Source organism: Papio anubis, chromosome 15 (assembly GCF_008728515.1).
Source record: "Papio anubis isolate 15944 chromosome 15, Panubis1.0, whole genome shotgun sequence".
Classification (NCBI taxonomy): Eukaryota; Metazoa; Chordata; class Mammalia; order Primates; family Cercopithecidae; genus Papio; species Papio anubis.
This window is the reverse complement of record NC_044990.1, coordinates 75,731,765-75,753,766: the sequence shown is the minus strand read 5'-3', so window position 1 is coordinate 75,753,766 and position 22,002 is coordinate 75,731,765. Positions and strand designations below refer to the sequence as shown.

The following is a 22,002-nucleotide window of genomic DNA, read 5'->3' as shown; positions in this document are numbered from 1 at the left end:
CACTTAAAAGTGACACATTCAATTTCTTCACCTTTATATAACCTCCAGAAGATCAAATGTTGATAAAATATTTATCTTCAGTTGTCACAAGCCAGACTTTGATTTAAAACTCTTGGGTACATGAATGTCATGCCAGGCCAGAAATACATCATCATGTATTTTTAATTTAAACATGGGTATGTAAAAAATTTATATATGCCTGATATGAAAAAATTTGAGTGAAAATCTCCCAACAGTCACCACAAACAAGAAAACAGAATCTAAAAGCAATTTTTAAACTTCTGTAAAAGTGCAATGAAAAGCCTTCTGCTTGCAAGTCCAATGTGGTATTGAAATGACACATAAAACGCATTCTCTTACCTTTAGGGAATCAAAGCAGGCAATTACTCTTCCATTTTCAACCTGACAACTTTTGGGGGGATGAGCAAATTTGCATTCTTCATCGGAGCGTGAGCATGTTCCTCTTTGAAACTGTCTGCAGACTTCTAATGTCAGCCATTTTGTATCTCTGACTGGGGCAACGTTCAAAGCCATGGTGATAAAGTAATTTGGGCTGTTTGTTTCTGTTAAATGATGAAATCAATCCAAGTTCTAATGATTCCAAAACTACTGTTGTGAAAACTCCCACATGTAAGTCTGAAGGTGAGTGATAAATTGCTTAGTGAAGTCCAATCCAGGGAACAGGATGATGAGAGAGTTTATGGACAGGCAATCACTCATCAATCAACATGTCCCACTTGAAGATGGCGGGCCACAATAAAAGCACGCTCAGTGTCATCTCTGGCTTTCAACGTCTGAGTCTCTTGGCTGTTTTGCAGATACACCTGTTTTTAATAAAGTGACTTCAATTTCATGGCACTCCTTGGGAGAATATTTAATGCTGACGCTCACAGCTATTGACGATGTTAGAAAATAAGACACTCAGATGTTCATATTTTAGCAGGATGTTTTTCTTCCCCCTTTTTGAATTCTGAAATTAAGCAATTGGCAAAGTCAGACAACTGAGGTATCTTCATCCACTCATAAGGTCAGGGTAAAGTGTACTTGACAAAAGAGCGAGATGTGAATACAAAGAAAGCTCCCAGGCTGCAGTTTCCAGCAAAAGTGACTTCACACAGGCACTTCTAAATGATAAACCTGCAAAACAGAAATGAAATATCAACCTTTATGCAAACTCAATGAATCAACACTCCAACGAACTTTTGAACTCTTATCTAGAATTTGCAAAAGCACGGTTTAGAGCTTTGAGCTTTGAATATAGTGAGAAAAGTTATGCATTAAAGAAAAAAAAAAGAATACGCAACGGAAACCGTATTGCAGAATTGTCTAGGCAGCAGTCCAAAAGTTAGGAATGACTCAAACAGATGAGTGTGGCAGACACAATAATTAGGCCTTCTGAAACAATCCCATCTAATGTGCTTAATCGCCAAAACAGTGTATTAGGACTGTGGCTTCCAATTAATTTCACATTTAGGCCATTGATTTTATTGTTGGGAGTGCTATAAACAATTATTTGGGATGTGTCCCTCCTATGTAATAAAGATATTGTCATTTTGGATGAAGTGTGGGCTCTTTCTTCTTTATGTTCTTCCTAGTTTACAGAGATGTGGACTTAGAGATGGGTAGGTAGGATCCTCTTGATATTTTTTCTCAGGTGTCTTAATATTTCCTCTCCTCCATGACTTACGTAATGTTTATCTTCCTATTTACACTGCAAGCATTCACGGGGCAAAGACTATTCTTTGTAGTTTTCATTTCTGTATTCCCAGTGCCTTAGTCTATGGTGTATATTAGACCCTCAAGAAATATATATTGACCAATTTAACTGATAACTAAATGCCAGGAATGTAAATTAGTTTTAGTTGAGTTCAGTTTAGTTTTTAACTGAGTCATAATCTAAAAACGCTCTGTAGTATGGAATGCTGGAGTTAAAACACATGGCTACAACAAAAATATAGTCAGTAAGTTCAGATGTCTAAAATAAGCACCTTCAGTTTCTTTTAACTTTTTCAAGGGTTATGAAATCATTGAACATTAAATTACAGTTACTGGGATAAGCATGAATAAAGGACTAAGGTCCAGAAGTTGATTATTTTCATGAACTGGATATGCCACAAATGACCTTACATACTTGCTGAGCCTTGATGTCTTTCTAAAAAATTTATACCTGAGAAGAACTTAATGAAGACTGGAAGTAGATTATTTTAAATTGGCAGGTACCAAATAAGTTCAGAGAGCTCTCTCTCTCTCTCTCTCTATACATACATATATATATATATATATATATATATATATATATATTTTTTTTTTTTTTTTTTTTTTTTTTTTTTTTTTTGAGAAGGAGTCTTTCTCTGTCACCCAGGCTGGAGTGCAGTAGTGCAAACTTGGCTCACTGCAATCTCTGCCTCCTGGGTTTAAATGGTTCTTGTGCCTCAGCCTCCCAAGTAGCTGAGACTACAAGTGTCTGACACCACGCTTGGCTAATTTTTGTATTTTTAGTAGAGACAGGGTTTCGTGGTTTCATCATGTTGACCAGGCTGGTTTCGAACTCCTGACCTCAGGTGATCCGCTCACCTCTGTTTCCCAAAGTGCTGGGATTACAGGCGTGAGCCACTGTGCCCAGCCCAGAGAGCAGTAATTTTTAAGTGGTTCACAAGTGTTCCCTGAAAAATTATGTCCCCAAATCAATTAAGTTTATTTAACCCTGGGTAAACCAAGCCAGACGAACTTTCTTGCATTAAGGGATTTTTTATTCTTTTTTTTTTTTTTTCTTTTTTCTTTGAGACAGAGTTTCATCTTGTCGCCCGGGCTGGAGTGCAGTAGTGTGGTCTTGGGTTACTGCAACCTCCGCCTCCTGAGTTCAAGTGATTCTCCTGCCTCAGCTCCCCAGTAGCTGGGATTACTGGTGCCTACCACCATGCCCAGATAACTTTTGTATTTTTAGTAGAGGTGGGGTTTTCACCATGTTGTCCAGGCTGTTTTCAAACTCCTCGCCTCAGGTGATCCACCCACCTTGGCCTCCTAAAATGTTGGGATTACAGACATGAGCACTGCATCCGGCCTGCCACAGGGCTTTTCTTGGCTGCTGTGTCTGATGGGTCCCTTATAAGGGAGAAGCTACAATGGTGTCTCAAGCTTATCTGATGATGGAACATTTATTTAAGCAGGACATCTCTTGGGACTGGTAGGAAATGCTACTTCATCCCAATAATTATTTTACATTTGAATAAAAGTGTTTGCATGAGTTCTAATTGCATGTGCATTTAAGGAAGTTGGCAATCTTGAAAGCTATGACACATAGCAAACTTCAATTATAAAATATTTGAGGGATCCAGGCAGGCTCCTGCAAGTCTGTTTGGCAATGTTGTGTTCACAGAAGCTAATATCAGCGAGCTTAAGCTAGGGAGCTTAAGAAGATGAGTTTAATAACCAAATTTAATATGGGTTGAGTTTCATAGACCAGCCTGGACTTGTATCTTTATTACCTCAACCTGTACCTCTGGCTCCCATGGAGAACAAAGGATGAGGAAAGCAAGGGACAAGGACACATTTCTGCCTGCATCAAGGGAGATGAGGCACCAATGACAAGGGTATTTCAAATGATGCGCTGAACACACTTAAGTGTTTGAAAAATATTACATAGAGTCCCCAAGTCCTCAGTAGCAGGCCCCAAGGTAGATGCTCAACCTCAAAGGCAGCAGAGTCTCTCCCAGGGGCTCCCATGAAGGAAAAGAAAGAGGTAAACATAGGTACTGTTGCATACATGGCATGAATAATTACTCAGATGTTCCTAAAAGTTCTCCAGGAGCTGTTTCCAATGCATTTCAGTGAATGCTGCACATTTTTATTCTTACTTATAGGTAAGAAGCCTTTTCCATTCCCCCTGGAAGAAATACATTTTTTCCCCCTGGGAGAATCCCCATTTCAACTTACTGTGAAAATCCCACTAGAATTCAGATGATCAGACTCTACCAAGATACACTTGCTTAAAATTAAGTATTTATTTGAATTGACAAAAATTGTATAGGATTATGTACAAACGATAATTTGAAATATGTATGCATTGTGGAATAGCTAAATTGAGCTAATTAACATATGCATACTTAGCATTTTTCAGTTGTGAGAACACTTAAAACCTCTAAGTGAGATCATGCCCTATTTGTCTTTAAGATAAACTGGCTTTTAAAGGCCGGGATGGCCTTCCTTACACCTTATACAAAAATTAACTCAAGATGGATTAAAGACTTAAATTTAAAACCCAAACCATAAAAAACCCTAGAAGAAAACCTAGGCAATACCATTCAGGACATAGACATGGGCAAAGACTTCATGCAATTGCAACAAAAGCCAAAATTGACAAATGGGATCTAATTAAACTAAAGAGCTTCTGCACAGCAAAAGAAGCTATCATCAGAGTGAATGGGCAACCTACAGAATGGGAGAAAATTTTTGCAATCTATCCAACTGACAAAGGTCTAATATCCAGAATCTACAAGGAACTTAAAGAAATTTACAAGAAAAAAAATCCTATCAAAAAGTGATATGAACATACAAAGGATATGAAAAGGGCAATGGATATGAACAGACACTTCTCAAAAGAAGACATTACATAGCCAACGAACATGAAAAAAAAGCTCAACATCACTGATCATCAGAAAAACGCAAATCAAAACCACAATGAGATACCATCTCACGTCAGTCAGAATGGTGATTATTAAAAAGTCAGGAAATAATAGATATGGGCGAGGCTGCGGAGAAATAGGAATGCTTTTACACTGTCGGTGGGAATATAAATGAGTTCAACCATTGTGGAAGACAGTATGGTGATTCCTCAAGGATCTAGAACCAGAAATACCATTTGGCCCAACAGTCTCATTACTGGGTATATATACCCAAAGGAATATAAATCATTCCACTGTAAAGACACATGCACACCTATGTTTATTGCAGCACTATTTACAATAGCAAAGACATGGAATCAACCCAAAGGCCCATCAATAATAGAGTGGATAAAGAAAATGTGGTACATATACACCATGGAATACTATGCAGCGGAATGAGATCACGTCCTTTGCAGGGACATGCATAAAGCTAGAAGCGATCATCCTCAGCAAACTAACACCGGAACAAAAAACCAAATACTGCATGTTCTCACTCATAAGTAGAAGTTAAACATTGAGAACACATGGACACAGAGAGGGGAACATCACATACAAGAGCCTGCTGAGGGTTTGGGGGGTGAGGGGAGGGAACGTAGAGGACGGGTCAATAGGTACAGCAAACTACCATGGCACATACATACCTATGTGACACACCTGCACATTCAGCACATATATCCTGCTTTTTGTTTTTTTTTTTTTAGAAATAAAATAAATAAATAAATTTTAAAAAGTTGGGTAGGCTGGGTGCAGTGGCTCATGCCTGTCATCCTAGCACTTTGGGAGGCCAAAATGGGCCGATCACTTGAGGCCAGGAGTTTGATACCAGCCTGGCCAACATGGCAAAACCCTGTCTCTACTAAAAATACAAAAATTAGCCTGGCAAATGCCTGTAATCCCAGCTATTTGGGAGGCTGAGGCATGAGAATTGCTTGAACCTGGGAGGTGGAGGTTGCAGTGAGCTGAGACTGCGCCACTGCACTCCAGCCTGGGCAACACAGACAACCTCTGTCTCAAAAAAACAAAAAAGAGCAGGTGTACCCAAGCTTTCTGATGGCCAGAGTCACTTGTACAGCAAAGATATTTTGGAAGGAAAGAGGTGTGCATTATATCACAGGTACAACATACTGTTATCATAGCCTCTCATGAATCCACTCTTTCTCCCAGCTTGTTCTTTGTTCCTTTCCGAAAAGCTATATGGCTACTGTCAGCATAGGCACCTGTACCAAGGAGTGGGTACAGGCAGGCAGATGTGGGGAAGAGGAAGAGAGCCACTTGAGCTAGGTTAGATGGGTCCACCAAAGAGAAGAGCAGTGGAGGGTAAGGATGGACTAGACCACATTTTGGCATGGCCATCAAGAGACGGGACTGAGAGATATGCCAACATATAGACATAATAGAATATTGGACTCACTAGCCTGCCAGTTGCTGAGAGGAAGGGGCATGTGTTAGACTGTGCTGTTCAAGGCAGAAATCACCAGCAACATATCAATTAAGCACCTGAAATGAGGCAAGTGCCACTGAGACTCTAAATTTTAAATTTTTATTTATTCTTAATGAATTTAAATTTTAAAAAGTCACCCTTGATTCAGTCATTGGAAAACTTTTTAGTGTGATTGGACTAAGTTGAGCATATAAATTTACTTTTTTAATTTTAAATTTTATGAAACCTACGTACAGATGGAGTACTGCCAATGAAAATTTAGCATCCAAATTCAGATGTGCTCTAAGTAGAAAATACACACTGAATTCAAAAATACATGGCTTGTAAGGAAAAAAAAGAATGTGAAAATATCTTATTAATGTTGTTTCATAGTTATTACGTAGTGAATTTTTTTTTAATATATTGGGTTAAATATTAAAATTGATCTCACCTGCTTCTTTATACCACTCAAAAATTCAGAATTATCTAAGTAGCTCACATTCTATTTCTACGGATGGTGCTGTCTTAAGGGCTTTTGCATTTCTTCTATTAGTCAACAGGACTTCCGGGAGTGGGTAGAAAGTCCTAAGAACTAGCTTCCAGCCTTCACTTTACCGAGGTGTCTCATCACATAATCTTGGGCAAGTCAATTTCTTTGAGACCCACCTTCTTCATCTAAATATTGATAATAGTTCCTGCCTATATGTACATGGTTGCTGCCATGAAAGACAGATTATAGTGGAAATATGAAAGAACTCTGTGATTTTTAAAAGTTACTATACCAATCTGTATTAACAAAATCTACTTTCAGGCTTCCTCTCTCTCTACAATAGTTTCGTATGATGACCAGCATTAGACCTGGTGTAGATCTGCTCCAGCCACAGAGTCTGAGAGCAGGGAGGTGCCTAGAGATCAACGGTCTGACTGCATAGGGGTACCTGGACCTCTTATCTGGAGAAGGCTTCACTTCTCACATCGCCTTTATTTTGCAACCAAAGGGACCCTCAGAGAGGTTTTTCCAAGTGTCACTACAAAAACCTTAAGCCTGCTTTCTTCCTTCAGCTGCTGCTCACCCAAACGTGAAGGGAACACCTCTGGGGCCAAGCAGTCATCCTGGGTGGGAAGCAGGGCTCAAATACTCTTGTAGCACCAATGGGAGCCTGCTTCCCTGAGGGCATGGTGGAAATGCAGCTGCTTTTCCATTCACAGTGCCCTGGATGAGCAGGGAGGAAGGGGTGGCATTTCAAGTTCATCTGCCCAGAGGGGCCTCTTGTTAATAATGTCTGGAGAGGGCACCTCCAGGCATTTCATAATTTTGGAAATTAGGAAAATTTCCATCAAGATTCCATGTATAATGGCATTGCCCCATTATAGGCAAGGCACCCTTGACCTTTCCCAGGAGTTTCTAGGCTGCACTGGGGACACGGTCTCTGCCCACATGATTTTCCAGTTTTGTCTAAGTCTCTCTCACTGGTGTGTTTTGGCTTCCCTTTCTTTCACTTCTTTTGACTTTTCTGGTTTTATTTCCAACGTCCCAAACAATCCCACCCTAATTAGCTCCTTCCAGTGCAGAACCTAGGCAATGTTTGGGAGTAGTTGCCCCCGATTATTTCTCTGGCGGGCCCTCTCCTCTTCCTCCTCAGGCATTTAGGAACTTCCTGCCTTTCTCAGCCACCTCCTGCAAGAGGATATGAACTTGCCTGAAGGTTCAGCTGAGCCACCCTCCGGCAGGCCCTCCTCACCGGCCTGCATCCGGAACAGTGCCCCCTCTTCCTCCTTTCCCCTTTGACATCCTCTCCTACAGCCCATCTTTAATACTGCCTGGTCATTATTTTTAAATAGGTATCATTATTCCTTAATTCACAAGAACTGTAAATATTGATTTCTCCATCTGCCTCCCCACAGGGTACACTCCTACAGGGTTTGCCTCAGGTATCTGATAGACTTTGCCTATTATTTTTGAATCTCCAGAGTTCAGTTCAGTGCCTGGTATGCAGAATATACTGGACAAATGTTTGTTGAATGAGCTCCTGATCCTCCTCCAAGGAATATTTGCATTTTAATAAGAACCAAACTCAAGCTAAAGGAATAATGCTCTGAATGGGGAATTCCAGTATTATCCATAGGAAAATTCCAGCAGATGCCACTGGCTTACCCTGCTGCTGCTAAGTAGGCTGAGGCTGGGAGCTGCCCCAGGGATGCACACCATGAGCCTCAATGCCCAGCGGTTTTTAAAGTGTTGTGCCTGGGCCGGCAGCGGCAGCATCCGCTGGGAGCTGGTTAGGAATGCACACTCTCGGTCCGGTGCGGTGGCTCACACCTGTAATCCCAGCACTTCGGGAGGCCGAGGCAGATGAATCATTTGAAGTCAGGAGTTCCAAACCAGCCTGAAAAGCATAGTGAAACCCCATCTCTACAAAAAATAGAAAAAAATTAGCCAGGTATGCATGGTGATGCATGCCTGTAATCCCAGCTATTCAGGAGGCCAAGACATGAGAATCACTTGAACCCGGGAGGCAGAGGTTGCAGTGACCCAAGATTGTGCCACTGCACTCCAGCCTGGATGACAAGAGCCACACTGTCTCAAAAAAAGGAAGGGAGGGAGGAAGGGAGGGGGGGGGGGAGCCAGGAAAAAAGGAAGGAAGGGAAAAGAAGTGCACACTTTTAGGCCCCACCACCAAGGTCCTGGATCAGATACCCTGATGGTGAGGACCAGCAATCTGTGTCTCAATGCAGGCTCAAGCTTGAAAACCCCTGTCGGAAGCATTCGTTGCCTTCTGTGTGCCAGGCATCCTGCTGCTTGCTGAAGGAACAAAGATGTCCACCCAGAGTTACCTGCAGGCTTTTGAGTTCACTGATTTCCCTAGAAACAATTGTAAGAGTGCTGGCCGGGCTACCCCCAGCGGCTGTTTCTGATCAATAAAAACAAAACAACAAAACAGAGCCAGACTCACAGAAAACATCTGAGAGATTTGTTTCAGCTAAGACTTCCTTCTGTGAGAATCAGGAAGGACACTGACCCATAGCCCTCTGGAGGGGGTGGGCGGGGCCTTGTTTTACGGACGCTTGTCTGAGAGAGGACCACTTTAAAGGGACTAGTGGCCTGATGACCAGCAGGTCAGCCATCAGAAGGAGCTGCTTTGTAGTGCCCCATCCTCTCCAGACGGCGTGTGATTTAAGGAATATCCAGGTTCACTGCTTGACTCATCTTTAAAGGAAAGGCAAGACTGAAGTTCGAGAAGAAAGAAACGAGGTTCTGTAGTATTTTCTGAAATGCCAAAGAATGTGCCGTTCAACTCTACAAAATAATCCCAAGCTATTTTTAGGGTCTTTACTTACATGACACTTCATTTTTCAAAATGTATTTAAAAACTCTTCTAAGTGTTAGATTTTCAGAAAAGAGTCACTTTTGACTGTATAAAAGAATTTGCCGCTCACATTCTTTTGCAGCTGCTAAGTTATGCAGGGCGAGTTTGGAAAGCCTGGCTTTTCACTCTGCAAGGAGGTGACCTCCCTCCATTCCACGCCTCTCAGACAAGCCAAGGCTGTGGACCCCAGGTGTCTCCTCCGTGCCATTGCTTTCTAGATAGTTTGTACATTTTTTAAGGGAAAAACATCAATCATGTCCAATCTTGAGACTGAGATTGATCAAAATTTCAGACCACCTTAAGGGAAATAATTCTGCAGCGCATAATTCCTCCAGTTTACTTTCGGGTCATCTATGATATTTTAGCTGCCTGCCAGACATCGGCCTCCTAGGGAGCTGATTAAAGGATCTTTGCAAAACAAGCCTATTTCGGAGTCAGACAGTCAAGAACTCATTATCCATTAAGTAATTTATAGGATGCCTTTAATTTTTTTTATATAAATCTAATTACAAGAAAGAAACCTCGTCTCCTTGACTCTGGTATTTCCAGTTTTCGGAATCTCTGAGTTTCCTATTTTTAATTTTTAAATTCTTAAAATATATATATTTTTAAAAATAATGTTTCCTTCCTGTGAGTGGCTCAGTGTTGGAGTGTCCCCATTCTATTTCTGAAGCCTAATTTAAAATAGCTCTCAATGTGCTCTCTCTCTTGATCAATGACTTGGCCGCATCCTGAGCCTATCAGATGCAGACGCCTGGGCGGGAGAGGGCCCTGGAGGAGCCGCCAGCTGAAGGACTGGGGCCGAGAGCCACTTGACCTCCAGGAGGAGGGTGTAAGACTGCCCTGTAATCACAGCCTCGGAGAAGAGGCTCCTAACAGGCGCCTGCCCATAGGAATCTCGGTGAACCAAGGGAAACACAGATGTGAAGAAGATGCAAATACGAGTGAATAGAGCACTCGATTGACTTCTCAAAGAAAAACATTGAGGCAGGTAGCAAAAGAGAATTTTTTTTTAATGGTTTTTCTTTCTAGATACCTTTAAATTGGTTTTGTTTTTATTTATTTATTTATTTTTCTTGAGATGAAGTCTTGCTCTGTTGCCCAGGCTGGAGTGCGGTGGCACAATCTCGGCTCACTGCAACCTCTGCCTCCCAGGTTCAAGTGATTCTCCTGCCTCGGTCCCCCGAGTAGCTGAGATTACAGGCACCTGCCACCAAGCCTGGCTAATTTTCGTATTTTTAGTGGAGACGGGGCTTCACCATGTTGGCCAGGCTGGTCTCAAACCCTGACCTCAAGTCATCCACCCACCTCGGCCTCCCAAAGTGCTGGGATTACAGGGGTGAGCCACCGCGCCCGGCCTAATTTACTGAAAATATAAATAAAATGGTGCCTTGAATGTTCTGCTTGGTTGAAGGACAAGACCAACTTTTCTAACCTGGACTCTAGTCACTCTGCCTCTGAATGGCTGTGTGATGTCACCTGCTCTGAGCTTCAGTTTCCTTGTTTTTCATCAAAGGGATAGTAACACTTAAGCCATAAATACATGCACTGCAACCAAAATATATTTAGTAGTATACTGTCAATACTCTCTATGCGGTACCTAATCTGTATCAACATTAGTTCTTGAGACATCCACATGCATGTACGCACACACACACAAATGACAGGTGGAAATAACTTCTTTACTAAAAGTTCTTTTCTCCAAAGTCAATGAAGTGTAAGTCAAAGAAAGTAGAAAGGCTCTTTCTCTGAAGGTAGGTACAAGCTATGAAGTCCTGCCTAGCATGTGTTGGACACGCCCTTGATAGATTGTCTTCTAAAACTAACTCCAAACATTCATTCCTTCTAACTAGAGAAAGAACCATGGCTGACAATGATATCTTCATTTGACATGGTACTTTGTCCTCTGGAACATACTTTCAGATATATTAACATAAGGGAAATAAAACATAGGGTTGCCCAAGGCCATTCAATGAGTCAGATAAGCCAATCTTTGTTTCATGATAAAAATAACAAAAGGAGAAATTTCCAACTGTTTTTTTTTTTTTTTTGTATCTTATGTCTTAAAGTACAAGTGAAAAATTCATAAAACCCAGGGCTCATTTTAACATGCAAAAATTTCCAATCTCTTTTCATTGCCATTTCCAGGAATGGGTAGAGAAAGAAATCACATCTTCAATTCAAAGAGGGAAAATTTCTAAATATATTCCTGAAACTACAGCCAGATGTAATCTATTCAACACATATTTGTATTCAAATTATGTTTTTCACTGCATCTGTGTTTTCTATCCAAATATTTATGATTCAGTTAGGAGATGCTCTTATTAGAAATGAAAGCAATTGTATTAGAGACCATTGAAAACTGCGTTGCACTTACCGGTTTCCTGGATGTCCAGGAACCAATGGCTGCAGCCAGACAGAACAATGATCGATCTGTCAGCTGAAATCTAGCCCTGAATTCCCAGAGAAGTCTTTGTCAGAACTTCGATTTCCTTCCCCGGCCACAGCCTCGGGTGGACAGAACCACTTTCAGCTGACCTTTGTCGTTTTCTGTCTCTCCAGTGACCAGCCTAATGGCCATTTCATCGGCCTGTACTCCTACCTATAAATACCAATAACCCCTTTTTTGACAAAATGTTTGTAACACAACTTTTATTCTCACCAAATGAAAATCATGATGTAACCAACAGACACACTTTTTAAAAACAAAATTGATATATTGCCATAACTATAAATACAGTAATTTACATATCAACAGAAAACCATTTTATACAATAAATAATATATATTTTAAAATTTTGATGCTAAGGCACAAGCATATTAGAAGACAGAACGAAGTGTCAGAAGCTGACACCTGTATGTTTGCAGCACTGTAATGAATGTAATGGGTACAAATGTTGACTGATATAGGTTTGATAAAAGGCGTGGCTTATCAAAGTGCTGAATCATTTCTGATGAAGTTCCTAACAAGTTAAAGAATAATCTTATCTCAGTTTACACAGTTGTTGCATTCTTGAAAAATTTGATATATACTAAGACTGTCTAATAATTAAAAAAGAAAAGTAAGGCTGGGCACAGTGCCTCACACCTGTAATCCCAGCACTTTGGGAGGCCAAGGCGAGTGGATCACCCGATGTCAGGAGTTCAAGACCAGCCTTGGCAACGTGGTGAAACTGTCTCTACAAATAAAATAAAATAAAAAAATTAGCTTGGCGTGGTGATGCGCACCTGTAATCCTAGCTACTTGGGAGGCTGAAGTGGGAGAATTGCTTGAACCCAGGAGGCAGAGGTTGCAGTGAGCTGAGATCGCGCCACTGCACTCCAGCCTGGGGACAGAGCGAGATTCCGTCTCAAAAAAACAATTATTTAAAAAAAAAAAAAACGGGGGAGGACTTCAAAATGTGGGTCCCGTGTGTACAGAAGGACATCAAAGCTCTGCCCAGGAGAAAGCAGAAGGCAACTAGAAACGGGTGTAGAAGTGATGGGCATGGATCCAGAGTTGGAGTTCATGGCCTTGGAAATGACTGCTAAAATCATGGAATGGCAAAAATAAGAGAGGAGGAAGGGATTTATTTGTATACATCTAGGAGAGAAAACAGGAAGGCTTGGACTGGATCAAGGACAGTTTATTTAGTGATTTGGAGGTGAAAAAAGGAAAAGGAGTAAGGCAAACCACAGAAAAAGAAAGCGACAAAAGATCCTTCCAATAATGCAACAGTGAGGGAGAAAGGTTCAGAGTTTCAAGAGGAGGGAGTAGCCAAAAGCCTCTACTGCCACGGACACATCAAGGCACGTGGGCAATTTGTGGTGGCTAGGTGTCATGAGGGGAAGTCCCTGCTGGCTTTCAAGGGGGGTGGCATGATGCTGTCGGAGCTGGGGAAGGAGGCACTCAGTGCCTGGAGAATTTGGAGCATTCGCTGCTGCAAGAACAGCGTGTGGCAAGGCAGGGATTGCACTCCCAGCTCTGAAGTCAGAGATGCTTTGGTACCTGTGGGATCCTGAGCAGTTACCCTTTCAGAACCTCAGGTTTGCAGAGAGAATTTTATGAGTGCACTCTCTGAAGTCCCGGGAGGGTGGGAGATAACCTTCTTCTCCCCTGACCCTTCTCACGTTTCTTTCATTTTAATGGAAGGAGAAAAACCGAACAAGAGCTCGGGGAGATGGCAGAGTAGAGGCATGGGCCAGCGTGCAGCCACTGGCCTCAAGAAGGGAGAAGGACAAGGTGGCCGGCTCCCATGGAGGCCCAGCCTCAGCGAGGAAATGAGACACTAACTTCACACTCCCAGGACCCACAGAAGGTGGGAAGTGAGGGATGCATTTGAGATAACGTTTTTAAAGTGAAAGATAATGAAGATCAGAGTGATGAAAGGGTTTATGCCGGGTGGCCTGTGCTAATTTAAAAAAAAAAAAAAAGGAGGTTAGCATATCTGTGGATGGGGAAGGTGGAGAGAAGAAGGAATAGCTGGAACACAGGCAGTTTGGCTGCAAAATCCACCAAGCCTCTGTTTAACCATTCTCTTGTCTGGTTTTATGGCTTCCAGTGCACTCTTTTGTACAGTTTTACGGCTTTAAAACCCACTAGACAGTGACATTTGTGTTCTTTCTTTCTCCTATTTCTTTCTCCCCTCCTCCCTCTCTCCGATACCCTACATCTGATCCAATGGCAGATGCCTCTGGCTCCACATTCCTAATGGCGCCAGAGTCTGACCACTTCTCACCAGCTGCACTTGGCCCCCTGCCTTGGAGCCAGCATTCTCTCCCACAACATTAGTACAAAGCCTCCTCACCAGTCTACTGATGCCTCTACCCTTGCCCCACTGCAGCCACATCTCAATAAATCATCCTGAGGGACTCTTTGGAAATGTAATCAGATCATGTCACATCTTTGCCCAGGAACCTCCAATGGCTCTCCACCTCACAGAGTGGGACCATCAAGAGCCTTATGACGGCCTACACTGACCTCGGTGACTGGCCCCATACTTTCTGACCCCCCCCCCCAGCCATCCTGGCCTTTGACTGCTCATTGAGTAGCCAGGGACATCCTGCCTTAGAGCTTTGACCTCGCTGTTCCCTCTGCTGGGAATACTTTTGTCCCAGATAGTCACGTAACTTGGAGGTCAGCCTATGAGGCAGTCTTTCCTGATGTAATATTGCATCAGTCTTACCTCCTCACTCTGGCTCACCCTGCTTTATTTCCCTCCAAAGTCCTCATCATTATTTGACACTCACATATGTACTTGTTTATCTATGCATTTTCTCCCTCAACCAGACTGTAATGTCTGTGAGGGGATGGTCTGTCTGTATCCTTAACATCTACGGCAACATTTAACTTTAGAATATGGTGAGCAGTGAATAAATATTTGCTGAGTAAGCAAGTGAATGAATGAGCAAATAAACGAATGAATACACCACAGAGCTTACAGTGTGTGCCTCCCTTCCTGGTTTGCTCTGCTCCATCTTCTTGATGGGATGTGAAATCTTTCTCAACCGCTGTTGTTGCTATTATTTCAGCATGCTGGGACTCCAGTTTCTTAGCTTTAAAACAGAGAGGCCTCAACAATATCTAGAGTCACTGCTGTCCTTAAAGTTCTGTGACTGTACAGTGATTGGCAAGGCTGATTTAAGGAGAAGTGTATTTTTAGGAACTCTTCTGGAAATCTTACCAGCTCGGCTGAGTTTGGCCTAGATTTGTCAGCAGGCCTTTTGAGCTGTGGGATCTAAAAGGAGCATCTGAATCGGGGGAAGGGGGACATGAGTGGAGCCCATTTTCTTCCTGCTCCCAAGTCCAGACCCAAGGAGGGAGCACAAAAGGGGATTCAGGGAGGGTGAAAAGGTGGCAGGGTCTGCCTATAGCACTCAGCGCCTTGAGGGGTTGGTGCAGGAGTGAAAAGGATTGGGGAGGTAGACTTGGAATGCTTATGCCCCAGACTGTGAAAAGGACAATGTTCAGGGGACTTGGTGCCCCAGAGGTTTCATTCTTCTTCTTTACATGTTCTCTTCTCCTAGCACAGAATATATAGAGAATGCCACTATGCACCAAGACTTCACCAGCGCACCCAGGCCCAGTCTCCATGGTGTGGTGGTGGGAGATACTGTGGTCCCAGACCTAGAGGAGGGTCTCCAACTTGAATGGGAGCAGTGCTGGGTCCTGAAGGCCACCAGCAGAAAAGGTTGCTCAGAGTCTGAGAAGATGTGAACATGATTCTCACTAAGGCTAAGCTCCAAGAGGCCCCATTCCTTGGCTCTGGCATTCTCTCACAAGGAAAGACTGCATTTTTGAGTCACATGAACCCTCAGCATTGCATACTCTGGGGGTTAACGTATCTGAAAGTCAGGTCAGAGAGAGCAGACCTTCCTCTGGCCTCGGGGGTTAACATATCTCCAAGTCAGGTCACAGAGACCAGGCCTTCCTCTGGCCTGGGCCCTTGAGGCAGTGGCCACAGGTCTCCTTCCTGGGATCTGTGATCTGGCTATTGAGCCTATGCCAGAGATAATATACCAGAAAGAGCCAGCCAGTTGTCCAAACTCTTTCCAAATCCAGCCCCATCCCACTATTTTTGCAGAACCCAATTATTCTAGCACAGAACCTGATATGGGAAATGTGGCTTGGAGGATCCAAGAGTTCAGAAGACCTCAGAAGGACACAGAATGCTACTCACTTATTTGAACACTGTGGGAAAGATAGCAGCAGAGTCTGATACGCAGGTGATGGGGTTTTATTAATATTTAACAAAATATAATTTTCACTATTTGACTTCAGCAGAAAAAGCAGAACCCAGTAATCCAGGAACAGGAAGAGGGTAATTTATTAAAACAAGATTTTGTTTTGTTGTTACTTCATTCACCCTAGAAAGAAAGAAAGAAAGAAAGAAAGAAAGAAAGAAAGAAAGAAAGAATCAATTTACTGTCATACTTTGAAAAATCGCCATCGATGAGCAATGACTCAAACCACAAGTATGAAGTAGCCTACAGAAACGAATGAGTCAACAATTCCTCTTATCTTTCAGGAAATTAAGCTAACTGCTAGGTATTGAAATCAACAACAAATATTTACTGTGTTTAAAGCCTCCAGTTCAGAGGAATTGAAAAAAAAAACCAACCCTGTAACATTTTACACATTCTGTAAAAATGTGGCACCACGAGTTATTAGGTAATGTTATTGCTAAATGCATCAGGCAGGCTTCCTGAAATCCTGCATCCTACTGCCCCTTCCTTTACTCGGGAACAGGTCCTTCTGTTGCCTCTCTGCCCAGATGGGGTGCTCCTCAGAGGCTCATCCCACCGGGCTCTGCTTCCCTGCCACCACCATTTATCATTATTTCTAAGCAAGGTCACCCTGTGCTGTGTCTCCATGGTAACAATGGGCCACCACTTTGAGGAGTGCAACAGAGAAATGGGGAGAAAGGCGAAATCACAGTCACTGATCTGCCCTTGGGCGCCAGCAACTTCTGAGAGGCACACGTGGTTCTTCCCATTTTATGGAAGGGGAAGCTGAGGAATGGGCCAGTGCTCCCCTAAATCCTGTGAATGGAGGAGCAAAATGTAAAATCTGAGGAGCACACCCTCCACAGGTGCCTGTGCTCATGGTTTACACGGAGATCCCTGGGCCATTCCAACAAGAACTCAGGGTGACTGAAACAAAGAGGTAGAGGGTGGATACTGTGGCATCATACAAATGAACCAAGAAATCTTGAGACATCGACTTTGGTGTACTAAACTCTGTCCTGTTAGCTGTATCTTTTGGGTATTTTCTCAGATACACAATTCTTATTTACATGGAAGTAGTGTTGCTCTCCCAGGTCCACTGGCCTGTGGACTCCATGCAGTTCCGTCATTCCCTTCTGCCAATTGCATTTCTTTCAAAAACGTAACCATTTCCCTGTAAGTGTTTTTTGAGAGGCATACTGCTGAGTTGGAAAATTAATAACCTGGCCTAACCTGTGATGCCACCCTCAAGACAAGCTCTCAAGTTACTTGTTCATTATTTTCCAAAACGATTTTATCATCTGAGTTCCTACATGCAGGCTTCAATTGCTCTTCTCATGCTCCTTGTTCCTCAGACTGGTCTAACCTCCTCTGAGAGAACCAATGACTTTGAATCAAACCCAACCTGACAAGATAAAATGAGAAAAGAAAAAAAAAAAAAGGTAGGGTCTGAATAATACCTTTTACTGGTATGCAGATTATCACGGGGTTACCTATTCATGCTCTCTGCATATTCCAATAACCAAAAGGCATGCATGAAAAAGCAAATTGCCATGCAGTAATGCTTTCTGATTTAAAGTATTATTTTGCCAATACAGTCTCTTTTTAACTAACAATGAGATAAATACAAAATAATTTTTACGATTACAATGAAACCCTCTGTATGTGCAGATGTAAATGATGTTCTGCTTACTGAAATGTGTCTTGGTGGTGATAATCAAAATGACTTACTTAGCATTTAACAAAAGAGTGCCTCTAAATGAGAAATGATTGCTTACTTGAATCCACACTGCTAAGAGTCAAGAGAAACAGCTTATACAACCCTATACCCTTGGGCAAGCCAATGAACTCGAAACTGCAGTTTCCTCCTCTCTACCAGGTTGTCCTGAGATTCTGTCTACACACTGTCTATGGAAGATTTGGAAGACTTAAAACAGAACACTCGTATAAGGCATTATCATTCCTGAAGGTCTTACCAAGCCATGGTAAGAAGATTGCAACATTACTCATGGAAATTTTGGTTAAGGCCACTCTGATAACCTGCAGCATTTGGCGGAGATACTCCTGTCTGCTTCACTTTTTCCAGTACAAATGACTCATCAGCAGCAAATATTTATTACGTCTGACTATGAGTTCTTCACTATGCTGGTTGCTACAACCAATTTCCCAGCAAGCCTGCTAACAGGCATTCCAAGGTTCCACCCAGCTTCACAAAGAGTAGTTCCAATATTTTCTAAGAAAATTGATTTAAAAAAATCCATGTCCCCAAGCTGGCAGGTTTTTTATTATTATTTTATTATTTAAAGTCAATCAATTTTTATTCAAGGAATTTCACATGTCATGATTCTTTCCAGCGTCCATCAAGGTCACCTTAGTTTCTCTAAAGAACTGGAGTCAAAATTTATCTTCGAAAGATTTATCTGGGGCCGGGCGCGGTGGTTCAAGCCTGTAATCCCAGCACTTTGGGAGGCCGAGGCGGTCGGATCACGAGGTCAGGAGACTGAGACCATCCTGGCTAACACAGTGAAACCCCATCTCTACTAAAAATACAAAAAAACTAGCCGGGCGTGGTGGCGGGTGCCTGTAGTCCCAGCTACTCAGGAGGCTGAGGCAGGAGAATGGTGTGAACCTGGGAGGTAGGGCTTGCAGTGAGCTGAAATCCAGCCACTGCACTCCAGCCTGGGTGACAGAGCGAGACTCCGTCTCAAAAAAAAAGAAAAGAAAAAGATTTATCTGTTAGTCCTTTTTAATTGAACTGATGTTTAATCCAATTGTTCTGTCAGCCTTGCAGTAATTTTTTTCTTTTGTCTTCTTTTATCTCCTTTTAAATATGGATATACTGATAAAAGCTCAAAATTCTCCACCAAGAATCTTTCAGATCTAATTTCTTCAACCAGTTTGCTTCAGGGTCATTTGTAGAGTAGGTGAATCTGCCTAGTTCTCAATTTGACACTCTCTAAACATGAATGAGTTCAGATCATATCCATTCCTAAACGATCATGTTCACAGTTACCTATCTTCGCTGATGCTTTCGGCTTCCCCAGTGGTTTTCTTTAGAAAGAGAAGTACTTTAGTCACGAAGAGTGAGTGAATGTGCAAGTCAGTAGGTAGATTATGGATGCTTCACGGATAGTTGGCTCAGCTCTCCCCTTCCACCAAAAACACAGCACATGAGGTCCTAAACAGTTTCTAGAATAAAAGGTCAACCAGCATTCCAATTTGCAAAGTGGGAAAATGTAAAAAGTGAAGGCTCTCTGAAATACATTTGGCTGCCATCTGGGGATAGCCTCATTGCCTAATTGTTTATTTGAAAATGGGTAAGTCTGGGAATTAGAAGATTTGAGTGTTGGTTCCTGCATAGTCACCTGCTAGCTGGGAGATTTAAGGTAAGTCACAATTCCTGTCCAGTCCTCAGTTTACCCAACCTTAAAAGACGACTCTGGACCAAGCTGCAGTCTTCAAACTTAGACGTGAGTGGCTACGTGGCCCAAGGAAAACACAGTGCAGCCCAGGAAAGCCTTCATGTTACTTAAAAACCTGATGAGGGTTAAAAAGAAAAGTCAAATAATTGAAGTGGTATGCAATTTAAAATGTGTTTTTTATATTAGGGCAAAGATATGTGATAGAGTAGAAGGAAAGCTTTAAAAGACTTTTGTGGATAATTCAGCAGATTTCTTCTGTCAATTCTTCTAACTCTGCTCTGAGCTAAGGGTGCTTCCGTGGAAAAACTTGAGATACTGAAAGGCAGGGTCTCCAAGGTGCTTTCTACCATGGACATGCCAATAATCATGTTTCTTGCCTCGCCGTGGGAGGGATCTTTAGGGAGCTGCTTGTGACTCATTGGGGTTTGGCTTGTTAACCCTGCAGCAGAAGCACAGGTTCATTAAGGTTGATGATTTCATCTGAATCACTCACGCTTTTTGGAGAAGAAAATAATACTTCTCCACATCTAAATGCCTGAAATGGTCATGATGTATGCTCTGGTTTTAGTGTCACCTTTGCGGCTGGAAATACTAATTTATTTACTTGAAATCAGGGCCACCCAAGAGTACCTGGGCTGTTCCTGTTGCTGAAAAGTAGCATCTATTGGGTTTTAGTTGTGTTTGCTCATATTCGACAAGACTCAGTCTTGCTTTGAGAAATCCATCACATTGACTGTTTTTGTTAAAAATTTATGCTACTACTGAAAATACTACCGTAATGAAAAAGCAAATTTGGAAGTTTAGAGGGTCTTATATCCCTACAACTATATGATCCAATATAAAAGAGTGGCAGGGGGAAGAGTGGAGGGGTGGGTAGGTTTAGGGTCAAAAGATGTCAACGCACAAGTTCAAATCAGATGTTTAGATTTTTTAAAATTTCTAAATAAAGGCAAGTGCCTTTCAATGGCCATTTTAGAGACAGAGCAAGTTAATAACACTGGATTTTGTTTAAATTGAAACTTTTACAGTCAAAATTTTCATGAGCTATTTTCAGAAAGATTAAATACTTTTCAATCATAATACATCAAAATCCTTTATCATGCTTCAAAAATTGAGAATAATTATATTTTCAATTTTTATGTGTAAATTATAGTTTATTTCTCAAAGAGAAAGGAATATTGACATTTCACATTTGGAAACCATTCAATGTTATAACATTTTAATCTAAATATCTAAATGCTTCTTACTCAGTAGCATTTAATAGTTGAAATTTTACATATTTAAAAAATTTGTATTGGGCTGGGCGCAGTGGCTTATACCTGTAATCTCAGCACTTTGGGAGGCCGAGGCAGGCAGATCACCTGAGGTCAGTTCGAGACTAGCCTGCCAACATGGCAAAACTCCATCTCTACTAAATATACAAAAATTAGCTGGGCGTGGTGGTGCGTGACTGTAATCCCAGTTATTTGGAAGGCTGAGGCAGGAGAATTGCTTGAACCCAGGAGGCGGAGGTTGCAGTGAGTGAAGATCGTGCCACTGTACTCCAGCCTGGGCAATAGAGTGAGACTCTGTCTCAAAAATAAATAAATAAAAATTGTATTGAAAATTCCTTAAAAAAAAATCACATTTCTGGAATGTAAATGTCCAAAGAACATTACACAATACAACATTGTGTTGTAATAAGTATTAATAAGAACTTATTAATAAGTATTAATAAATTAATAAGTATTAATAAATACAATGTTACTGTCTCAAATGAAACGTTTTATGTATTGCTATTTTACAAAGAGAGAATTAACTAAATAATTTCTTTATGTGAGTGATAAAACTAGTAAATTTGAAACATGTTTAATTTTCCTGCAGTCTTCCCAACATTCCTCATCTGAGAAACCTTGATAAGAATACAAGAAACTGGAGAGGTCTTTGGTAATGAATGAACAAGATCCACAAGTGGCATTTGTTTTTACTCACCTGTCACAGGTGTGTCTATCTCAAAGGATCAAATTTTAACTCAGGAGCTTATAATTAGAATATAATGAGAACTTAATAAGTATATACATTTTCACTTGATATCATCTATTCAAGCCATGAACATTTGGGGCACAATTATATGAGCAGAACTATGCATCCCTAATAAGGCTAGGATGAGATTCTGTAGGGTTGGGACTCTACTTTTCATTTCTTTGCTTCAAGCACAGAGTTTAAAAAATATTTGTTCAGGAGATAAATGGATATATGGATGGATAGATGAAACAAAGCAAAAAAAGTTGGTTATCTTTATTTTAAATGTATGTATCAATTTGCATTTTCTATACAAGCAGGAAACTGATGTGCAATTAGTCTTAAATGTACTATCCTGAACTTTGTTTTTAATATCATAAAACTGATATTTATGAGATGCTTGAGTGTCTCCGATTTCAGTTAGC

General features: G+C 41.5%; 1 protein-coding gene and 1 long non-coding RNA gene across 13 annotated transcripts in view; one reads left to right on the top strand and one right to left on the bottom strand.

Moving 5' to 3' along the window:
• Positions 1-22,002, top strand: part of LOC103879421 — a 235,636-nt gene that overhangs the window by 156,774 nt on the left and 56,860 nt on the right. The gene's annotated exons all lie outside the window — the stretch shown is intronic.
• The window catches only part of MBNL2 (muscleblind like splicing regulator 2), a 170,968-nt gene that overhangs the window by 119,529 nt on the left and 29,437 nt on the right, over positions 1-22,002 (bottom strand). For all 8 annotated transcript variants that reach the window (XM_009192104.4, XM_009192108.4, XM_009192106.4 and 5 more), the window contains exon 2: positions 361-1,137. In XM_009192104.4, coding sequence (XP_009190368.2) covers positions 361-534 — 174 coding nt within the window. In that variant the 5' untranslated portion in view covers positions 535-1,137. The remainder of the gene's footprint in view (positions 1-360; positions 1,138-22,002) is intronic.